At 33.7% G+C, this 21,747-nt stretch overlaps 3 protein-coding genes across 17 annotated transcripts in view; 2 read left to right on the forward strand and 1 right to left on the reverse strand.

The window, feature by feature from the left end:
* Nucleotides 1–1,415, forward strand: part of LOC134536021 (retinol dehydrogenase 13-like) — a 268,591-nt gene extending 267,176 nt beyond the window's left edge. For all 7 annotated transcript variants that reach the window (XM_063375521.1, XM_063375520.1, XM_063375526.1 and 4 more), the window contains one exon: nucleotides 1,163–1,415. In XM_063375521.1, the coding sequence (XP_063231591.1) occupies nucleotides 1,163–1,268 (106 nt within the window). In that variant the 3' untranslated portion in view covers nucleotides 1,269–1,415. The remainder of the gene's footprint in view (nucleotides 1–1,162) is intronic.
* On the reverse strand, nucleotides 1,344–12,882 carry LOC134536022 (retinol dehydrogenase 13-like). Of its 5 annotated transcripts, none has more exons than XM_063375529.1 (7): nucleotides 11,973–12,882; nucleotides 10,356–10,474; nucleotides 8,314–8,463; nucleotides 7,655–7,759; nucleotides 6,750–6,962; nucleotides 4,645–4,855; nucleotides 1,344–3,692 (listed from the first exon to the last, which is right to left on the reverse strand). In XM_063375529.1, exons 1-7 carry the CDS (start codon nucleotides 12,056–12,058, stop codon nucleotides 3,578–3,580), a joined length of 999 nt encoding a protein of 332 aa, XP_063231599.1. In that variant the 5' UTR covers nucleotides 12,059–12,882; the 3' UTR covers nucleotides 1,344–3,577. The 5 variants fall into 5 exon arrangements, with proteins under 5 accessions (XP_063231599.1, XP_063231602.1, XP_063231601.1 ...); XM_063375532.1 differs by having other exon boundaries at nucleotides 3,120–3,692; nucleotides 12,642–12,882; XM_063375531.1 differs by having other exon boundaries at nucleotides 3,120–3,692; nucleotides 12,605–12,882.
* LOC134536024 (FK506-binding protein-like) lies at nucleotides 5,661–20,531 on the forward strand. 5 transcript variants are annotated; one of them, XR_010075748.1, is made up of 3 exons: nucleotides 5,661–5,747; nucleotides 16,693–18,186; nucleotides 20,309–20,531. XR_010075748.1 is itself a non-coding variant. In XM_063375533.1 (2 exons), exon 2 carries the CDS (start codon nucleotides 16,826–16,828, stop codon nucleotides 17,678–17,680), a length of 855 nt encoding a protein of 284 aa, XP_063231603.1. In that variant the 5' UTR covers nucleotides 12,627–12,962; nucleotides 16,693–16,825; the 3' UTR covers nucleotides 17,681–19,095. The 5 variants fall into 5 exon arrangements, 2 of the variants coding, with proteins under 2 accessions (XP_063231603.1, XP_063231604.1); XR_010075746.1 differs by lacking the exon at nucleotides 5,661–5,747 and adding an exon at nucleotides 12,627–12,962; XR_010075747.1 differs by lacking the exon at nucleotides 5,661–5,747 and adding an exon at nucleotides 12,762–13,294.
* Nucleotides 20,532–21,747: the final 1,216 nt, after the last annotated feature.

Genomic DNA, 21,747 nt, shown 5'->3' on the forward strand with positions numbered 1-21,747 from the left:
CAAATAGCAGACAACATGTATCATTTATCTGGTGATGAATTTTGCTACAGATCACAATAGAAATTTCTTAGGTAGTGAAATATTTGGTAGAAACTATCCTAGAAAAATAACAATGGTAGAACCCAATATGTGATGTGAAGCTAAGGCGTTACTTGTTTAAGTCATCAAGAAAAACAAGGACATAAAATGTTGATCTTTGATCTGGAGCTATACTGTCTAAGCACTTGCAGATCCTTATTTTATAAGCCTGTGTGAATATTGTGTTTTCAGGCAACTCAAATCAAATTTGAATACAAATATTAAACTATTACCAAATAAGAATATGAAATTGTAATAGGTATAGTGTTATTTTTTATAATGATATAAAAGAATTATATATTTAAAAATGCTTGTAAATGATTTTGTGCAACAGCATTAGATACTTCCGCAATTAATTGTTATAAATACTAAAATGCAACTATAAATTAAGTATGCTTTTCAATTTTTTCAAGAACTGTTTTTTGTCAGGGTAGCAAACTGCATTTTGTTTGCTTGTCTTCAGCTAATTAAAAAATTTCCAGATTGCACATCATCCAGTCATCTAAACTTCAGCCATTTTGTGGTTCTCTGTGCATATGTTGTAATAAAATATGGGCAGTTTGGCTAGTTATTTCAAGCCCATTAATAATACTAAAACTGTGTGTGCACATTTATATTGTACTAGAACAACTCATTACCTAATGTCGATAGTTACACCAGATGATACCTAACAGCTTCTCTACACTTAAATCCGCTAATCTGGACTAGATGGAACGGGACCTTGTCTAGATCACTGATAGTCCATAAAATGCACATAGTACAAGTTTTAGATGGGTAAAACTACAACAATTATTTTTGTCATCAATACAACTTTTTCTACAGCTTAATTATAATTTTTTACCTATGAAAAATGGTAATTTTTGCTTCTTTTTTTTATATCCCGTCCGGATTAACCGGATGTCCGGGTGAGCGAGATCCGGATTAGCGGACTCTACTAAATATTTATTTAAAAGTAAAAGTTTTTGATGAGGTTGAATGCAAATAATAAATAAATTCAGAATGGGATTTGTAATTTTAAATATTTGCACAGGCCTGTCGCACAGGTTGGGAAGTATGAAGTGAAATGGTAATTTTGTTCCCTCAGTGACTGCGCGGAGAAGGAGCCTGCCCCTCAAGCTACAGACGACAGCATGGCACAGTGGCTGTGGAAGGTCAGTGAGAAGTGGACACGTCTCGGTGCCGGCTCGTGAAATGTTTGTTGCCGCACTGGAAGAGACAGTTTAGTGATTATTTGTTTCGTCGGATTCTGATAAAAACAACTTTGATTGTCAAAGAAACATCTTAAAGGATTGTTTATTTGCAATACTTTCAATAAATAATTAAATTAATGATACAAATACTATTTTTACATTAAATAAAAACCACTTAATGCTAGACATCATCAGTACAACCTCTGTGCATAATAGCAACAAATAAATGCTTGAGTTCTTTATACATATTGTCATGCTAGGCACTTTAGTTCTTTACGAGACTGTAGACTGTGAGAGAAAAAAAATTTAATGTTTCCAGCATCTTGATTGAGTCACTTATCACATCACCAGAACAAGACTATTTTTTTATTTCAACTCAAAAACCATTGGATTTTAAGTTTTAAAGTTTGTTATAACACTAAGAGAAGATAAAGTTGGCGATTTCATTTCATACAACCTTTTACTTACATTATAAAATACAATAATTTATAAATTTGAAATAATGCATACTAGTTACTTATTTTTTAACACGTGGTTATTTTTAGTTATGAGTGTTGTCCTGTTGGTGTAATATTCTCATGTGTTGGTACAACTAATTATCCTTAACTTATTTATATATAGCTATAAAAAATCAAAGACTGTATTTAAGCTGCTTCGTTTTCTCAGAAATGGTGTTCTGAGACAGAGTTCAGGTACTTACCACATTTTAGTTGCAATACGACACAAGTTAAAACAAATTTATATTAAGTTAAGCAATCTCATATTTCTCCATTACAGATTGTTCAAAATGATCTGATCTGTGGTTTTATTCACAGTGATAGAATGCTGAGACTTATAAAATTGTTCTGTATTTTCTATGAGTGTATCTGCACTGATAGAGAATGATTTTGACATGAAAAAGTAGTTATCAGCATTTATTAAATGCCATTCCAACTGGTAAATTCCTTTTTTGCTAAAATATTAATGTTTCATTGAAAAAGAGTGTTTGATTTTATTAAATCAGTAAAACCTCTTCTGTTAAGCACAACAGACAAATATTTTATTTATTAATCTTGTTAAATCAGCCCTAGACTAGTTTCTGCACTTACAAACTAAACTTAACTTCAATACTAACTATTAAATTATTTCACTTCCGTGTCAAAACATTGTCTAATTTTCTCCTAAAAAGTAAACCACTAAACTTACTGTGTTCACCGTTCCCACCATTCATAAAATCTAAGCTTCAAGATCTCACATCACAAACAACCTGTCCATCTCTCCCCCCTTTCCACTCTTCATCCATCCCTACAAACCCTCTCTTATAATCCAGAGACAGCTATTCATAGATTGGAAGAACAGTGCCCCCAACAGAATAAATAAACCAGCTAGAATGTCTCAATCTGTCAACAGGTTATACAATACGCCTGTGGGGCTTTAACCATACCATATAAATAAAATAAAAATGTTAACATTAAGTCATTTATAACTACAGCCAAGATATTATGGTGTTATAAAAAAGCAAATTTTGTGATTAAATATAGTGGATTTTGTCTTTATTATCATTAAAAATTAAAACTTATGTAATGATAAGTAAAACATTGATCAACTGCTTCAACATTTCATGTACATTAAACAGTACTACTTCATATATTGCTGACAGTAAGTTAAACAAAAATCTGCAACTATAAAATTCAATAATCAAAAAATCTGTATGTAATGTTAAAAGCTCAAACTCATACATGTACATTTTCGTGTGATGTTTCTCTATAGGTCTTTACTCATGCCTGTATGGCAACATAGATGGATATAAAATGTTTTTACTTTATACATAACATTTTAGGTTATTAAATAAAAACCAAAACTAAGGTTTTACGAAATAAATTGTATATTTTTTAGTTGCAATAATGAAGTAATTTAGGTGAATTTTGCTGCATTTCGGTGGTATGCAGTGTTACTGACTGCCATTTTGATGTTTGGCAGTGTATCGACTTAATTGTGCTTGTATTTTGGTTTTATCGCTATTCGCCATATTATCTTGCCTCTATTTATAACTGATACAATTTTGGTTTAAAAATAAAGTTTGTCGAATCAGAAAACATTCTGTATGAAGCAGCATTGTCACATGTTTATCTGACACTTTTCTATTAAAATCACATATCTACTGTCACTGCATTTAAAACCATCAATCTTTACTCTGATTTCTATATTATTTTACTTTCATTCAGCATACTGTGATTTAAAACCATCAATCTTTACTCTGATTTCTATATTATTTTACTTTCATTCAGCATACTGTGATATAAATATATCTGTTGAGCTATTGTCTATTTCTACAGACTTTCCTGCGGGCACTCAATGCCGACCAAACTGCAGGATTTTTCGTATAGCTGAAGTGCCAGTGAACTATCTCTGGCCAGCTCTGACGGTTCTCTTTGGGCGCAGTCGCTGCAACACACAAACACACAAGAAAAAAATGGTTAAATGTAAAAGTTAAAAAAAACCATCTTGTCTTATTTTTAAATTGTCTTAATATTTTAGTAGAAACATTTTACATATTTCTATTTTATAATTTTTGCTGCGAAGCAAAGACTAAGTTACCCACCTAAAGACATCTGAATGTTCAAAAGTGCTTTACGGTTTCCGGCAGATGTTATTTTATTTTTAATAACCATCTGTTTAAACTTTAGGTTATTGGAGAAATTCTTTGATGCAATAATTGTAGCATTATAGTATTAATATTAAGTATTAGAATCCAAGAATTTTAGTTTTAATCTAGCTGTTCTAATTACCTCAATATTAAAACAATCTTTAATTTAGGTAAATTTATTATTTAAATGACCCTCTGTATAGCTGCCATGTCCATGCCAAACATCTTGGCTTGTGAAATTTCGCAGCTTGATCACATTTTACTACAATTACTTTTTAAAGTGACCTTGAGCCTATACAGAAGAACCCTCTTGAACATCAGCTACAATTTTTAATGACTCCAGGTTTTAACACACCATTAAAAAACCACTCACAGTTCCATCAAGGTGTCAGATTGAGAAAAGCATTTAATAGCAACTACACTTTGTGTAATTATTTTGTTTAGTACGTGTATTTTTTTTGTATGATGGAAAAGGCTAAAAACAGGTGTTTTCACTGAAGTTTTAAGGAATTAATAATTTGGTACACAGTATTGTTAGTAGTATAGCAGTATCTTCAACATTCCACCATAAAATAATAAGAGTTACTTCTAAGCTTACCACATAGGGGTGTTATCGACAAAAAAAAAGTGCACACCAGTTCGGTGCCTAGCACATGCAGGTAAAGAAGTGTCACCCTTTAGCACCTCGTGCTTTTTAAAGCTGGCGCGCCCATCCAGGTGGCTCTGTTAACGTGGTTCCGAAACGTGTACCTGTAGTACGTCCCGGAGGTTCTCGCGAGCTCCCGGGCAACGGCGAGGTAGATGATGGTCTGCGCGCCCTGGGAGCAGGACTTCATGAACAGCCACAGCCACGGCATCATCGCCATCTGCACCATGATGGAGGAGCTGAGCGGCGAGAGGCGCATGTGCTTGGTCCCGCGCACGATCCCGGGATCCACGACGTTGAACGTCACGTTGGTACCTGCGGCGTTGCACAGCGCTGGACTCGCCTTCCGGAGAACCCAGGCTAGAATCCGAGTCTGGCCTCTCTGGTCTCGGTTTGCCGTGGGTTTCGTACATCTCTCTCCAGGCAAATGCTGGGATGTTTTCTTATTGTTACAGACAAGATTTTATGGTTTATTTTTAGTCCAATTTTGTTTCTTAAACAGACAATTTCAGTGTTATTGTTTTTATTTTTATAAATAGTGGGAACATTTCTATACGGCAATTTTGCGATAAAATAATTTGTACTAAATTGTTCTCAAACAGATTCATTCATAACAATAAAAATAAATTAACAAGCATATGGGGTTTAAAAGTGATTAATGAGAAGTGCACGGTAAAACAAATTAAATTAATTATTCTGATCCATGCACTTTAGTAAAAATTTTTGTCTGGAAATAAAGATATTCCTTGTTTTTCAAATATTAAAATTTCTTTTTTATGATTTAAATTAAGATTTGGTTAAATGCTACTTAATTCCATGATATAACTTGCATTTTGGAGCAATATTGTGTATTAACTTGCATTTTTCTGTTATGCTGTGTCTTGACTTTTTTTTTTTGTATTTTTCGGTTTTATCGCAATTCACCGAATAATCTTGTCCCTACTTATTGAAGGCTACGGCTGATTATTTCCCTAACAACCCAGTTATATGTCATTTAGAGTTACCGTCAGTTGATTTCAATAACTTTCGAAACTGAGATTGAAATCTTACAAATAATGAATTGAATTTAGCCTTTATCGCCTATAAATGTATGCATGTAAAAAAAAAAATTTGTCAAAACTTAAATTGGACACTGTGTTCCTTTTTTTCTGATGTCCGAGCCGGGGTGACAGATCAGATGCAAGCCATTTGGGGACACCATTTGCAGGTCAGTACGTATTCTCTTTGTGGATTGCTCTTCAGCAGTGTCGTCTTTGAGAATAATGGTGTCTGTCAAGGAAGGAAATGATTTACATTTCATATAATCACATACCACTAAATACATTCAACAAAATTGTGGGCAGGGATGTACACAGGGGAGGGGATATAGCCCCAGTTTCCCCTGAAGTCCTAAAAAAAAAATCTATCATCCTCACCAACAAAAGGAAAGGATTTGAAAGAAAATTTAACAAAATGAAATTCTGGATATGCTCTTGACAGTAGATTGCAACTTAATGGGCCATATTTGAACCAGCCATCACGAGTTTGAGATGATGACTCACGGACCTTTCACGATGTGTTTTTAGCCGCTAGCCTATTCAGTTCAGTTGAGCTGCTGATCAACTGTGGTGTTGACCGGTTTAAATGGAATCTTCTGTGTATGACCTGTTTGAAAGCTTTATAGTAACTTAAGGCTGAGTCTTACATTCCATGTTGGTTTTTTTATCTCTCTTGTCATTACGATTAATTAATGGATTCTCACCAGATATTTACTAAACATACCTTTAAGCTGTAATAGTTCACACAAGTGATCATAATTATTTACAGTTGAGTGGATTTTTATTGCTGTTTGATAATCTTAAGTAATTATATCTTGAGAAAATTTGAGACAAAACTTAATATGCAAGAGCGCTACCATGATTAATAAACAGGGAAAGCTGTCAAATGAGAGCAATGACAGTAAATTAAATAACCGTTGTGGTGTTTGAGTCAGAGCCTTAAGACAGTGTGTGATCACCTGGTATCACTATCAATTTACGCTGCTGCTGTTCACTGCTTAAACATAACATTTTTCAGTCTGGCAGTTTCTGCTTTTGGCATACCCTCCAACCCTGACGCTTGAACATCACACATCTTCGACTGACCAGCATGGTTCGGGAAGAAAATTTCATCATGTTTCAGCTGCCAACAGTAAAAAAAAAAAAAGTAAAGCAAGCACTGCGTAACATACCCGCCAACACGCTGTGGGCCATGTGGCGAGCCATCAAAACCATAGCAAGCTTGCTTTGGCTGAACGCTCTTCCGGATGAGTAGCCTCCGTCCAGGTTTAGGTTGTCTATCTGCACGCTGCCACCGTAGTGCGCATGTGCCGAAACGTTGATCACGCGGGCATTGGGAGCTGCTTTTAGTTTCGGCAGCAACAGATGAGTCAAAAGGAAGTGACCTATGAAATTACAGATTTTATAACTGTTGTGTTTTATGTAGGTTTTACTTACGTTGCGTGTTGTGTTTGTTTATTTTTTTTTTTACTGTTATGTGGGTTTCGTCAGTACACAGCTCAGTGTACAGTGCACAAGTACACAACCTCAACAATGTTATACAGTATCACTTAACTTAAACATAATAATAATAATAATAATAATAATAATAATAATAATAATAATAATAATAGTGACGATGAATAAAAAGGAAAATTGCAGACGTGCACAAATGTTTTCCACGGTAGTCAGTTAGTGTACACACAACTATTGGCACCGGAAATTAAACACATTGTCTGTGGAATTTAATGGCTTAGACTTCTGAAACCAGACAATTAAATATAAGGAGTAGTAAGCATATAAAAACACAGTGAAGATAGCAAAATTCAGTATGCTAAATTTTAATTAATATTGTGTAGGTTCTGTGACTTTCCACTAAACAACAATCAAAAAAATGGTGAAATAACACATACATTGCATAAGTACATGCAGACACACTGTAATCAACACTTAACAAACAATACAAATGTTATGCAAATATAATTATGTATTTTATCTTTCATTTCATACTGCACATTTTAGGAAGAAAAAAAAAAGAATAGTGATAATTTATAATTGCAATACATATTTATAATCACATAAATCATGTTATACATACCAAGATAGTTAGTTGCCAAATGCATTTCAATTCCATCCTCTGTTTTCTCAGGTGGGTGGAACGCAATACCGGCATTATTTATCAGGATGTCGACATGACTAAATTCTGTACAAAAAAAAAACAAATTTGTAAGTTCTTTCTCCCATCTTCCCTCCCCTTCAAAAATCATAATTAATTACAGAGGACCTTGTTTATCTAAAAGATTTTTCTGTCATTTGATACACTTTTCCTAGTGTGCATCTGTTCAGTTACTTCACTACCATGTTCAAAAATCCTGGAGAGAGACTGTTAGATAATTAATTCTGTAATTGATTGCGTCCACACAAAAGTGTGTAAAAATACATCACATTTGTAGAACTTTCCTCAAATCTGGCTTGGAAAGGGGGAGGGGGATGTAAAGGGGGAGATAGGGGATGGAGGATACATTCCTCCCTCCCCCAAAAAACCTAAAAACAAATCCTAAAAGGAAAGAATTTGAAAGCAAACAGCATGCAAAGTAGTGGTTCTGCCCCACCTCCCATAGAAATAATTGAACCTTGCGTACACTCCTGAATCTGGCAGCAGCAGACAGAAACAATTACTATTAAAACAAACATTTTATTTGAACACTTCACACAGTGTCAGGATTGTGAGATTCGAGAGCAGCATGTGTGTCTCACCCACGGACTGAGAGAACTTGCGGACGGACTGGAGAGATGATGTGTCGAGGTGGATGGCGCTCACTGCAGCACGAGGTGTCTGCTGCGAGATGTCTTCACACGCCTTTATACCTTTAGCAAGATCTCGGCAGGCTAGCACCACCGTGCCCCCTTAAATGAAACAGAAATACTTAAATTTTACAGTGATCTAAACGCTTGTCAACTTCTCAGTGGCTTTTTTTTATGTTATCAAGCACTTCTAACTACTGTGACTGAACAAAAAATTTTATTAAGAAAAAACATGGCTTTAAATTGAAAACAAAATAAAAATAGCACCTTAGATATTACTAGCAAATTATACCTATAAATTCATCAACCAAGTACATATTAGTATAACACATTCATCAAAAGGCTTTTCATAATCATAGGTATCTCTTCTAACATGCAAGGATCGAACTACAGTAATTAATTGGTCACGAGAAAAACTTCAATAAGATGAACCAATGATCCTGTGCCTGACATCTCAAATATTTTTAATTGTTGAAGTTATACTTCTTTAGGTGCGTTATGAAAAAAATTAACAGGTTGAAGCTGCGCGCTAAATCGCTCATTAAGTCTCGAAAAAAAGCTACCAACAAAATAGAAATAGAACCTCTATTAGTCGCTCATGTTGGCACGCTCGTCACCTCTGATCACTGTTTTCATATTTATAATATTTATCCACATGTTTCTAGTTTCTACAATCACAACACGTGTTTTAGTTTCATACAAGTGCAAATTATATATGTGCTAATAAGTTATATTCAGTAGTGATTTAAATTGAATATTTTGATTAATATTATGTACGATTCGTAAATATTAGTAAAAAAAATTGTGCCTTTATACATTTTTAAGTGCTCCAATATAATTGAGGTTAACTATCCATATTTTTTTTATTTATATAAATTAAAATAATATTATTTAATATAATTAATACTAAGTATTATTAAATTATTAATGTTAAATATTTATTATTGGTTATTTAATATTTACAAAATAAAAAATAAATTTAATAAAAATTTAATAAAAAATTTGTGATAAAAATTAAAATCGAACATCAAATTAAAATATTAAATGTTAATATTTATTATAAAATTGAATAAATAATATTTATAAAAATAAATGAACAAATTTAATGAAAACTTTTTGATAAAAATGAAAAGTGAATATTAAATTAAGAAAATAATAAATATTTAAAAAATGAATGAACTTAATTTAAATTTTTGAATTTATTATTAAAATTATTTATATTCTTTTAAAATATTAAATAATCAATAATAAATCTTTAAAATTAAGAATATTATAATATTTAGTACAAATTATGTCATATATATTTATTATTCTCTAAATTTTATTTATTTAATTTTTCAAATTTAATCTGAACTTTATTGACTGTGTTGACTATCTTTTTCCAGCCGTTTTATTATTTTATTGTAATTAATTATTTGCATGCAATTAAAAACTATTTTTTAATGATGGCAAAGAAGTATAACTTCTCACGCGCATACATAAGTACACGCACCCATTGTTATCAAGTAAGAACTAAATTACTAAAACCTTAAAAATAAAATTCCCTGTTGAAATTATTTTTACTAACCATTAATAACTATGTAATATGCAAATAAAATGCTGTATCTATAAAAAATGTATTTCTATAAATGTGTAAAATATATTCAGTAAAATAAATATGAACAAGGAAAAATAACTTAGTAAGAATAATTAGTAGACTAGAAGCAAATATATTAATAAAACCATTATTAGGTACAGAAAAATACCTACAGAAATCTGTAGCTCAAGCTACCAATCCAAATTTTAGCCTGAAACTAATAATGAATCTATATGTTTATGTGTGTGTTCGTATAAAAGTTTTTATTAAGATCCAAACATTTTCTCATTCTTATCATTTAAATATTGTATTAACAGTTTCCATATTCTCTAGTCATCACAACTGTTAAAAAAACATTCAACTAGATAGGTCCTTTGCATTAGTCGTGAACTCTATCAACCAAACAAAAACTACTTACCTCTTTTAGCAAGTTCTGTTGCAGTGTGTAAACCAAGACCACTTGTAGCACCGGTAACAATAACAATTTTGCCGTCGATTCTGTTGTTGCTGGGACATTCTGGCCCACCCATGTAGTGCCTTGTTTGCAACAAAGAAATATGAAATACAGTTTTGTGTGTACCGCGGAACCCTGGAGTCCCTGGGGTAGGGTCACAGGGGTTCCGCGAGTCAGAACGAATGTCATATATATCAGGCACAATTGACAAATTATTTTCTTTGAAGGAGTTGAGATTCCGCCAAAAGAAAAGTCGATCATAGGGTTCTCCCTGGCCGAAAAAATTGGAAACCGCTGGTCTGCAGCACAGTGTAACTTTAAACATCTAGCACAGAAAATTTTTTACACAGTCCTTGAATATTAATTCAGTAGAGTTATTAGTGCAATTATGTGCACTTATTTTAGTATTTACAGCAGTTTATGTTCTTGAGTTAATAAACTAATTGTAAATTATTGCATAAGCAATTCAAATTTTATTTGCTGAAAAAGAAAATGATTTATTTAGTAATTACAATTAGCTTATATCTACCTCAGTGTTTAAGGTGTGAAGTGATGTCTACCAAAAGCCACAAAAATGTATAAATTTAATCTGAAGTTTCAAGCATTTTATTCATTTTTTGTCTGTAATGGCTTCACATGAAAATTCTGCTGTTGGAATTACAGTGAAACTGATATTGTAACTTATCAGTACCAACTATCAGATCTTCATAAAAACTGTTACCAATCATTATGAATTCTTTCCTTAAATGAGTACTTGGTAGCCATGATTGCTGAGGCATTATTCTCATGTTATGCAAGTTGCATAACACCTTAAATCAAGGGGTGTATCCACCTCAAAACGGAAGGGGGAGGATGGAATTTTTCGGAATTCATACTCTTTCATGTGACCATTGTGCCATGAATAAAAAACAATAACAAGTGGAAAAACATAATTTCTTTAAAAAAAATTATTGAAAAATAGTTTTTGTGAATTTTGATTACCTACAATTTTCTATTTAACTCCTTGATCCTTGAACCACATCCAAAAGGGGAGTAGCACCTCCCTTTCCCTTGCCTCCCCCCCCCCTTTTTTTTCCTTAGTACTCCCTTGCCACCCCCCCCCCCCCTTTTTTTTTTCCTTGCCACAAATCATAAAACTGTATTTTAATCTCAAAGTGAAGTTCTTAGTGACTTAATTCAAAAACATAAAATGCTATAAGCCTATCTGTGTGAAAGTTTAACCTGACAAAATTTTTTAATATCAGAAGGAAAGCTTTAACAGTCTATAGACCTGTACATAAAGTTTGCATTTAAAAATGATATAATGTGGAAATGCAATTAAAAACACTAACTTTCAAATTTTGCTAATCATTGTATCGTATGAGGGTCGTGGGTCCAATTACAAACTTATGAGCACTAAGTTGGTATCCTGCTGCCCTAAGCTTATCTGCATAACTGTGCAATGCAAAACTAAATCAAAATAAAATAAGCATATAAAATCTTAAGTTTTAATAATAATAATAATAATAACAACTCTACTAGATAACACTAATTTTGCCCTAATAACATTTTTTTAAGAAAATAAATTATGTAAATAATTACCTTACACAAGTTATTATCACAATAAGTAATGAAATTATGTATGGTGCCCAGCTGTCAAACGGACTTATGTATGATGGCAAATCCATTACTGGTTTTATTTAAAACTTAATAATTTAGAATATAAATAAAATTTTAATTAATGCAAACTTAGCTGAAATTACTTGTCCTCGTTGGTTTACGATTATTTTCACACGACAATTATTTCCCACCTCCTATTAATTTAAATTAGACGGAAGCAAAGATTGTACGAGAACGAGGAGAATTGTGAAGGTTAGATTTTATAGCCAAAAACATGAAGTAAATAAATTTCAGATCCCTTTGAAAATTTTACTATTTGCCTTTACAAGGATTTTATTGAATAAGTATAGAAAGTGTTTTAAAATGTGACTGTTATTTAATTACTACAGAAATAAATAAACCTTAAAATTAAATACACTTTATTGTTCCCACAGTGTTAAAAGGTTAGTCAAATTTTCTATTTAGGCATGTTAAAAGCCTGCAGAATATTTTGTAATGATATTAAAGAGATCGCATATAAAATTAAATATGGACTCAGCTTAGAACATATAACGTATAAATTAGCAAACTAAATATTGTTTTAAACACGTGCGCCATGACACTTTTGTTTTTACAGTTCTAATGAATAATCGCTTCTTGTTGACCACAAACCACAATTCGTTACGTGCAACGACCTAGAGAAAGAAAATACACTTCAAAAATTATATTTTGAAATTAAATTCAATCAATTCAACACATCATCTGTTCATTCATCACGTAATTTTACAAATTCATCCCGTATTATTGCTGTCAACGTATGTCGTCTGCTAACAAAGCACTGTTTGCCCACCATTCTGTCAAATTCAATTGGAATCAAAGATGGCCTCCCACTAGCAGTCTATATATCTCTAGGTCGTTGGTTACGTGCATACAGCGCTCCATTATGGCTGGTTCATTCTATGATGTTTAATTTTGACTGTTTTATTGTAGTAGGTAAGTTACGTACTTTATATTTGTATTATATTAGCAGATTTGACTATAATAATTATATTATTTACCACTGAGTGTAAAGAGATTTTTGTTTATTTGGAATAATGTAGTGTGGAGAAGAATGTAAATACGTGCTAATTTAAATGTAAAATATGTGGGAAGAAATACCGGCTCACGATGTCAAACGCAGGGTGATTATGAGGTGTTTTACCATTAACTTCCTCAGTTTAGAGGCGAAGGGACCTCATAACACAGTCCTGAACCCGGGAAAGAAATTTTCTACTGAAATAGCGGACTTTTCTGAAGAAGGAAAAAAAAATTGGAAATAATATTAGGTACTGCTTGATTATTCTGCAAAGAGGCGTTATTTATTACTGCTTGAATAACTACAAATGGGTATTTTATTATTGTGTGTTTAACTACAAATGGGGTGTTGGAGTATTGCAAGATTAACCTGCAAATTTGTGTTGAGTACTGCTTGATTAAACTGCAAATGTGTTTTTTTTTTTAATTTAGGCTGAATTATAAAAAAACTCAATAGTGAGGAGTGAAAATGAAAACCAGGCCAATTATGGGTTAAGATCATTAAAAATAAAATGGTATAAATAGATACATGTGGCTTTGCACTATCAGGATAGTCTAGATCAAGTCTATACCATACCAATATTGATGATGTCACCAATGTGGCAGCACTGAAGTCATTACCGCTCGATAATTCTTACAGAGCAAGCATGGTAATATGAGAGTTTTGGGTGGGAAACATTTGCATGCTTGTTTTTGCACAAAATACATTTCTAGGTGAAACTAAATTTTGAGTAGTACCTATCGTATCATATACTGCAACCCTAACTATTTTAGTTTAGAACATGATATTGGACGTACATTACCTATTGTATCGTATTCTATCGGCGATGCTCGGTAAAAACGTTTTTGGCCCGTACATATTTGTTGAGTTACCTATATTAATATTATTCCTATTTAAAAAATCCTACTAAGTAAGGACTAGAAAAGTACTGTAACAGTTTAATTATGAGCATCAAAAAGCCCATGGAATTGTTAGCTACTTTTTTAGATATTAGCATTTTTCTGGGAAATGTTTGCAGGGGACTGTTTGCTATAACAGGGGGTTGTTGCAAATACATCACAACCACATAAAGCATAGTTATAATAATTTATTGTTATATGCCATGTAGGATTGACATTCCTATAATCATACTGCTTCAGTTTCGAGCAATAATAAACTAAAAATTAAAACCTCACTTCTGAAATATCTGAAACAAAAAAAGTAGATTTTAAAAATGAAAATGAGGTAGCTTACAGTTAAAATTTGGTCAACCTGAGATCAACTTCTAAGTAGTATACTTAAAACTGAGACATTAAAATAACCGTCTCTAACTTTTTAGTCTTAGCTTAGTTTTTTGTATGGGTATTCTAGTTTCAAATATAGATATCTTTAACATAAATAAGTACATTTTTTTTATCTTAAATGTAATTTGTCACATAAATCACATGTAGGTAGGTATCTTAATAATAAAAAATTACTTATTAAAAAAATTTCTCTTAGAACGAGATAAAATGGTAAATATTTACTTGGGCGGTATTTCCGAAAAAAACTGTTAAAAATCCGAAAATACCTTTATTTTATGCTCTTCAACTTCCTCTTTTCATTAAAATTGGCGGAGGTAAGAAATTCCAAATACTTTAGGAGATATTGAATTTTTAAATTTCATCATATGTAGTTGAGCTGTATTTCCGAAAATAAATGTTAAAAATCCGAAAATACCTTTATCATATGCTCTTCAACTTCCTCTTTTCATTAAAAGCGGCGGAGATAAGAAATTCCAAATACTTTAGGAGATATCGAATTTTTTAATTTTGCAATACAAGACCTGTGGAACCATTTGAGCGGCGCCATTTTTGTTATTTTGCCGTGTGTTCGTGAATACGTGAATCGTGAATGCGTAATTAATAAAATGGTTGATTAGGTCAGGTCAGTTACATTATTAATACTTTCAAACTAAGCCGACATTAAAAATTATTTTGTGAATTAATTTTAATGGCTGTTTAGTTTTAAAATATTTGTAATGTAACTGACCTGACCAAACAAACCCGGACAGAGGGTGAACAGTAAACTAAAATGGTCGATTAGGTCAGGTCAGTTACATTATAAATACTTTCAAACTAAGGTGATATTAAAAATAATGTGAATTAATTTTAATTATTCTTTAGTTTTAAATTATTTATAATGTAACTGACCTTACCTAACAAACCCATAACAAAGGATGTACAGTAACAACTCACGTAAATTTTTTTGTTACTTATTACTTGCGCAACAATATCAAAATAACAAATAAGACTTTAAAATTAGAAACGTTAAAAACTCACCTAAGTTGGAGGCGGTAATTAAACACAGTTTTAAACAATAATTGAACTAAATAATCACGTATTAGTTCATTTGAATTCTGGCCTATCACGAACAATCACGTGACATCATTATCCAATAAAAAAAATAGATACTCGTACGTAAACAAGAAACAATGGTGCACGCACGCCACAGGAATGCGCTGGTTGTGTGCTGAAATTTAAAAATTTGATATCTCCTAAAGTATTTGAAATTTCTAATCTCCACCGCTTTTAATGAAAAGAGGAATTTGAAGAGCATATAATAAAGGTATTTTCGGATTTTTAACATTTTTTTTTTGCAAATACCGCTCAACTACATATGAAGAAATTTAAAAATTCGATATCTCCTAAAGTATTTGGAATTTCTAATCTCCGCCGATTTTAATGAAAAGAGGAAGTTGAAGAGCATAAAATAAAGGTATTTTCGGATTTTTAACATTTTTTTTTTTTTCGGAAATACCGCCCAAGTAAATATTTACCGAGAAAATAAGGCTTTCCAACGTAGTGAGTCTTAAACGTTACATCGCGAAGGAAACTCGTTCCCTCAAGTGAGAAGCATAGCCTCCTCTCGAGTTAGCCCCGACCTCTCTCAAACTCTTGCTTGAATCCCTGCGCACCACCTACCTGAACAATTCATGGTTGTTGGAACTAAATTTGCATACAACTAACCATGACAGCTGAGCAGACAATCCCCTCTACTAAGGCATGCGGCCAAACAAAAACAAACTACAATCTGCATGCCAGCAACGCACTGCGCCAGCCCAGAGTCCTGACAGTGAAGTCTTAAAATTTGACTTCAATAACCTTGTAAATTTTTTGTTCGCAACAATATATATAGTTGTGGAGTTTTAAAAGTAGTACATTAAATATTAGGGAGCGGTCCATGTCAAATCAGCAGTTTTAATTTAAATTCAACCTCTCTCTCTTAGATTTCAATTTTTTTTAGTTGATGGGTTTTTTCTTCTTCAGCTTATTGACAAAATAACATCAATTTTGCATGTTTCTGATCTATAACAACTGCCCTTGGAAGCTGATTTTCATGAAATCCTTTCTTAGTGGATGTCTACCTTAGCAAAAGGAATATACGTGCCAGATTTATAGTCTGTAGGTCTTATAGTTCTGGAGGATTAGTGATTAAGTAAGTCAGGGTTTCGCAATAAATATGCTTGGTTGTAACCATTCTTGTTTGAAGTTTTTTGAAATAGTCTATGTAGAAAGACATTTTTTTTTAGCTACAGTAGATTATTTATAGACACAATATGCCTACTTAAAAAATTTAAGTAAGTACATTGGTTTATAACAAGAACATAATTTTTTTTTGTTTTTACAGAAACATCTGGGTCTGCACAGCATCTGCAGCAAGTGTGTATTTGTAACCACATTTGTAAGTACAATACATACATATGACATTCTACTTCGTGCTCAACTGATAAACAGTGATATTATTCTTATAGGCTTTAGCAATGGAAGTAGATATTTATGAATGCTACAGTTCTCCTGATGGTACATTTGTGAAAGATGTACTGGTTCGTGGTCAAGAGTCGAGTGACAAGCCGAGGGAATGTTCCGAGTGCAAGGTCACCATTTCCGATGTAAACGCAGAGGAAGAAAGTGTATTCGAGAACTCGGTGTACTTCAGAAATGATTTTAACGGCATCTTGGTGATCGGCGAAAGCGACACGGACATAGACCTGGCTTTGGAGAGGTGCGTGACGACCATGTTTCCCTCCGAGAGGTGCAACGCCAGGTTTTACCCAGAGCAGATGTCCTCCGGCGTCACTTGCTCCATTCGCCTGGAGTGCGTCAAGAATGAAGAGCTCGTGTGCGACTGGGACTCTGACAAGAAGTTCCAGACGATGGTGCGCCACAAGGAGCGAGGCGTGGAGTTGTACAAGCTGAGGCGAGTGTCCGATGCGTTCCGGAGGTTCAGCAAGGCGTTCAAGCTCCTGCTGTCCATCGACCCCATCCCAGACGACGAGAGCCTGACCGTCGAGGAGCCGGAGCACGTGAGGAGCATGCGTGTCGTGTTGTACAACAACGTAGCCTCCTGCAAGCTGCACTGCCAGAAGTACCAACACGTGGTCGAGCTGTGCGACAAGGCGCTGGCCATAGAACCGAACAACATCAAGTCTTTGTACCGCAGGGCGGTCGCCTTGATGGAGCTGAAAATTTACGATGAGGCTCAAGAGTCCCTGTCCAGAATACTGAGCCTGGACCCCCACAATGTGACGGCTAAACAGAAGTTAAAAGACTTGAAGAACCAAACAAAAGATAATGATGCTAAGTATGTTACTGTTGTAAAAAAAATGTTTTCATGATAATAACCAGGTTTTTAGGGCTGAGTCATTAGAACTCACTGTGATTAATTGTTCAATATATTACAGAACACACATTTTATTTACAAGTTTTGTGATGCATACTTGTGCGACATCAGAGTGCCATAAATGACTTGGATTCTTTTGTCAGCATTGATGGCTTTTGCTAACTGTACAGGGTGGGGCAAAAGGTGTCTATCGGTTTTGAAAGGCTATTAAAAAAAAAGAGCAACTTGAACAAATTAAGTTTATTTAATTGGAATCAGTATACATCCCCATATTTTTTTATCAAGTTCTAAAGATTACATCTGGAAGATGGTGGCTATCCGCAGCAATACATTGATGGTGATTTCGTAACATTTCTATGGCTTTTCGGCATATTTCAAGGAATGTAACGGTGGTTTCCTCCTGAATTTTCATCTTCACTTCTTCCAAGGTGTGAGGACGATGTTGGGAAACCTTTTCCTTGAGGTTACCCCACAGGAAGAAGTCACAAATTGGGTGGACTGGTAAGTTGAATTTAAACTAACAGAAAAGTGAGGAGGCAAATAACAATGCCCTTTTTATTTCGAGAGATATGTATTCTTTTAACCTTTTAGGCTATCTGCCAAAATATGGAGTCAGTTTTTTTTTTTTTTGTCCTTTTTTTTCCTATTGTTCACATATACAGACTTTCTGTTTTTGTAGTAAAAGAGAGCACTTATCAAAATTACACTGTTCAAATATTTTTTTCCATAAGAATATGTTAATTAAAATAATTTTTGTTTTCAAACAGTTCAAGTGAGTTGAATCAAGATATTGCTCCTGTTAAAATCAGTGTATATTAATGATACGTCTAAATACATTTTGAGAACAACCTTAAACGAATTTGCAGGCCCCATTTATGACATAATAGGCCTTGGGCATAGCATTTCATTACTAAGTATAGGCACAAAGTTATTAAATAATTAATATAGAAGTTCTTTGTCAAAGTTTTAAAGGTTAAATAATCTTAAACTGTTTGTTGTGACATTGCAAGACCCCTGCCCTCTACAGCTTGGCAAAGCATTTTTAAGACAATATTTTTCATAAGGCAGGATATCAGCTAATTATATTGCCTCAAGGTCATATTGACCTAGTTTTCCATACTTATGTCATTAATCTTCTTGTAAGTAATTATATTTAATTATTTTTAGTTTGAAAAGTTTTTTAACTATGTTTTAACTGAGTATTACAATGTTGGCTAGGTTACTATTTATGAAAGAGTAATTTTCAATATTTTATTTCATTTAAATGTCCTTTTTATGATTATAGTTTTTACGTACCTTATTTACCCGCATATGAGTCACAGGTTTTATGCAGATTTTTTGTTTGGCAAAATGTACTGTGCACCATATGCAAATTTTCCATTTGGAGTATTAAAAAAAATTAACATTGCACTGTTGTGGTTGATTATGTGCTTAAATAACTAGCCTGTGTTTGGTTTTGGTAAATATGTCACGAGTAAATATAAATTGTTTAATTAAAATATCTCAGCAGTGTGTGTAAGCATCATGAAATGCGCCGCTAAGCCATGTCTGCCGCCTGCCGCCGGGCTGTTGGGGTGCTAGGCAAGAGGGGGAATCTAAAAATAAACCAGCCAGAGAAAGAAGAAGAGTGAGAAAGAGGGGAAGGGAGTATGTACGTTCGTGCGTATGTGTGTGGCCCTTAAATGTCCGTGAACTGGCACGAATTCAAACATCACATTTCTATCTTTCTATCATTGTTTTTGCGTGAGATTTCCTACGCTTTCTACTGCAACATTTCATATATGAAAAAACTGCTGTGAAGAATAGAGGTCTTTTCTCTCTTGGGGAAGGCGACAGGTAAAAAAAATAATATATGGAGAGGAAGGGAAACACATTTCCTTTATATTTTTGTTAGATAGTGCTTAGGCTAGGACGGAGGGGGAAGGATACAGTGTATCTTACGTGGCAATAAGCTGAGACATGGACTGTTAGAAATAGTGTATGTAATCATAACCTACATGTATTTCATAAATTTTGTAACCATGTTGACTATCCCTATATTCAGAGAGCCACTGCTCATCAACTGAGTCTATTGGGTGCTAAGAAAATAAATAAATAAATAAATAAAGACTTCAGTTGTATTCTGCTGGAGGCAGATTTATGGCGCGACTGATATTCGAGGGGACTCTTACTGTGAAGAAGATAGATTTTTTGGCCCCAAATTAAGGGAGCGACCCATAGGAAGAGGCGACTTATTTGAGAGTAAATATTGTAATTGTTAAATTGTGTTGTTGGGACGTTTCAAAAACATGAGGGACTGGTTTCTGTGAAAGAAAGAAAGATGCACGATGCTGAGGTACCGAAATAAAGAATGCTATTTATCACATCCAGTGTTAGAGAGAGAGACATGTTCGCCAGTACCATGGGAGAGCTCTCTGAATCACAAAATACTAGGTAGTTGTAAGAATGATCTTTGCCAATAGGAAGGCAGCTTTTTCGGAGGAAGTCCCATTTGTAATTTTTTTTTTTTTTTACTTTGTCAAATCAGTCGTTAAAAGTTCTGTGCTGAAAGGAATAAATAATCTAATGAGGGAATAGAGGCAGATAATGTATTATAACTTTTTTTTTTAACTATAATTTTTAGGCTCCAGACGTGTGGTGCAGGCCCAGATGGCCCATTGGTCCACAAGGATTTAGTCCCGTGTTTCTTCATACCTAGACAACGAAATCAAAATGGACTGGCACATGAAGGCACAGAACTGTGAGTAGCAGTCAGCGAAAGTGAGTGAATATTCTTTCTTCTGTCGGACAGCTTGTATAAAGGACACGTAAATTTACATTGTAAGAATAATAAATTTCAGACTCCATTTCAAACACTTTTATTTAAATTCAACCTTTAAAAGCTTTCTGAACTGTTAATAATAATCAAAAATATCCCATAACTGCAGATGGAAAAAATTTTCAAGTGTTTAGGTATGTGCAAGGAACGATCATCGTCTTAGCCAGGCACGAGAGTGATTTGTTACAATGTTTCCTGTAAATAAGAAAATTATTCTACCTCTTAACGTAATGGGTGTAATTTTTTGACTAATATGCACTTTAAAAAAATTGATACTTGATTTGCACTGTACAAGATCATTGAGAATGATTGCTGGGATTATAAATTGCTATTGTAAAAACATATTTAAAGGATATGCACATGCATATGTGTATGTTCAGATTAGTTTAAAGTTTTAGACTTTGCTTAGTACATTTCGAAATGCGCACCAGTTTTGGCTCTGGTGATGTCTAGACGGTATTCAATCTCTTGCCATGTTTTCTGAACCATGTATACATATGCATTTGCTGTAGTGGCCCTCTCTTTAAGATTCTATTTTTTTTTTTGTGACCTTGTTTGTGGTGGCCTTGAGTTGTAAAATGCCACGTGCGCGGGGAGCAAAATGGGGCAGCGAGACTACCCTGTTTACTCCGCCTTAAGTGTAATGTGTGTAGTAGGATGTGAACCATTCAACAGAATGCTCAATTTGTGTTACAAGTTTAATGATTGAAATGACAAAGCCGTGAGCAGCTGCAAACAAGGCAAATAAGTTTGAGCTGAAGATGATGTTGTCTTTCCAACTGTCAGGACCAGTCCAGAAACCTATATTTCAATAAGGAATTAGGATAGGAGCTTGAGAGGTAGAGAAATCCAAGTCAGCCCATCACATCACTCGAAAAGTACCGTGAATTACCATTTGCAATCTGGTGAATAAGTTTGAAGTGATGGTTTCGTGGATATTTCTTCGAAATCTTTTTCACCTTCATAAGACTGTCCTATTTTGGAGCCTCCTTTAGTGCCTTTCAGAGCTTGGTCTTGTTCTTCAGAGGAATATTTTCCAGCATGGACTTTCTTGAGGTGTAAGTAGGGATTGTCTGTAGGTGGTCTCCTTTATTCATCCTTTTGGCATGATGCACCTTAAACGTTTTCAGAATATGATATGCTGTTGATGGCAAATAACGTAGCTATGTGATTTCATTTCCTGCGTAGAAATTGGTTGGATGTACATGTATTTTAAAAGCCAGAGGAGACTATTTTGGCTTATT

This window comes from Bacillus rossius, chromosome 10 (assembly GCF_032445375.1).
Source record: "Bacillus rossius redtenbacheri isolate Brsri chromosome 10, Brsri_v3, whole genome shotgun sequence".
Taxonomy (NCBI): domain Eukaryota; kingdom Metazoa; phylum Arthropoda; class Insecta; order Phasmatodea; family Bacillidae; genus Bacillus; species Bacillus rossius.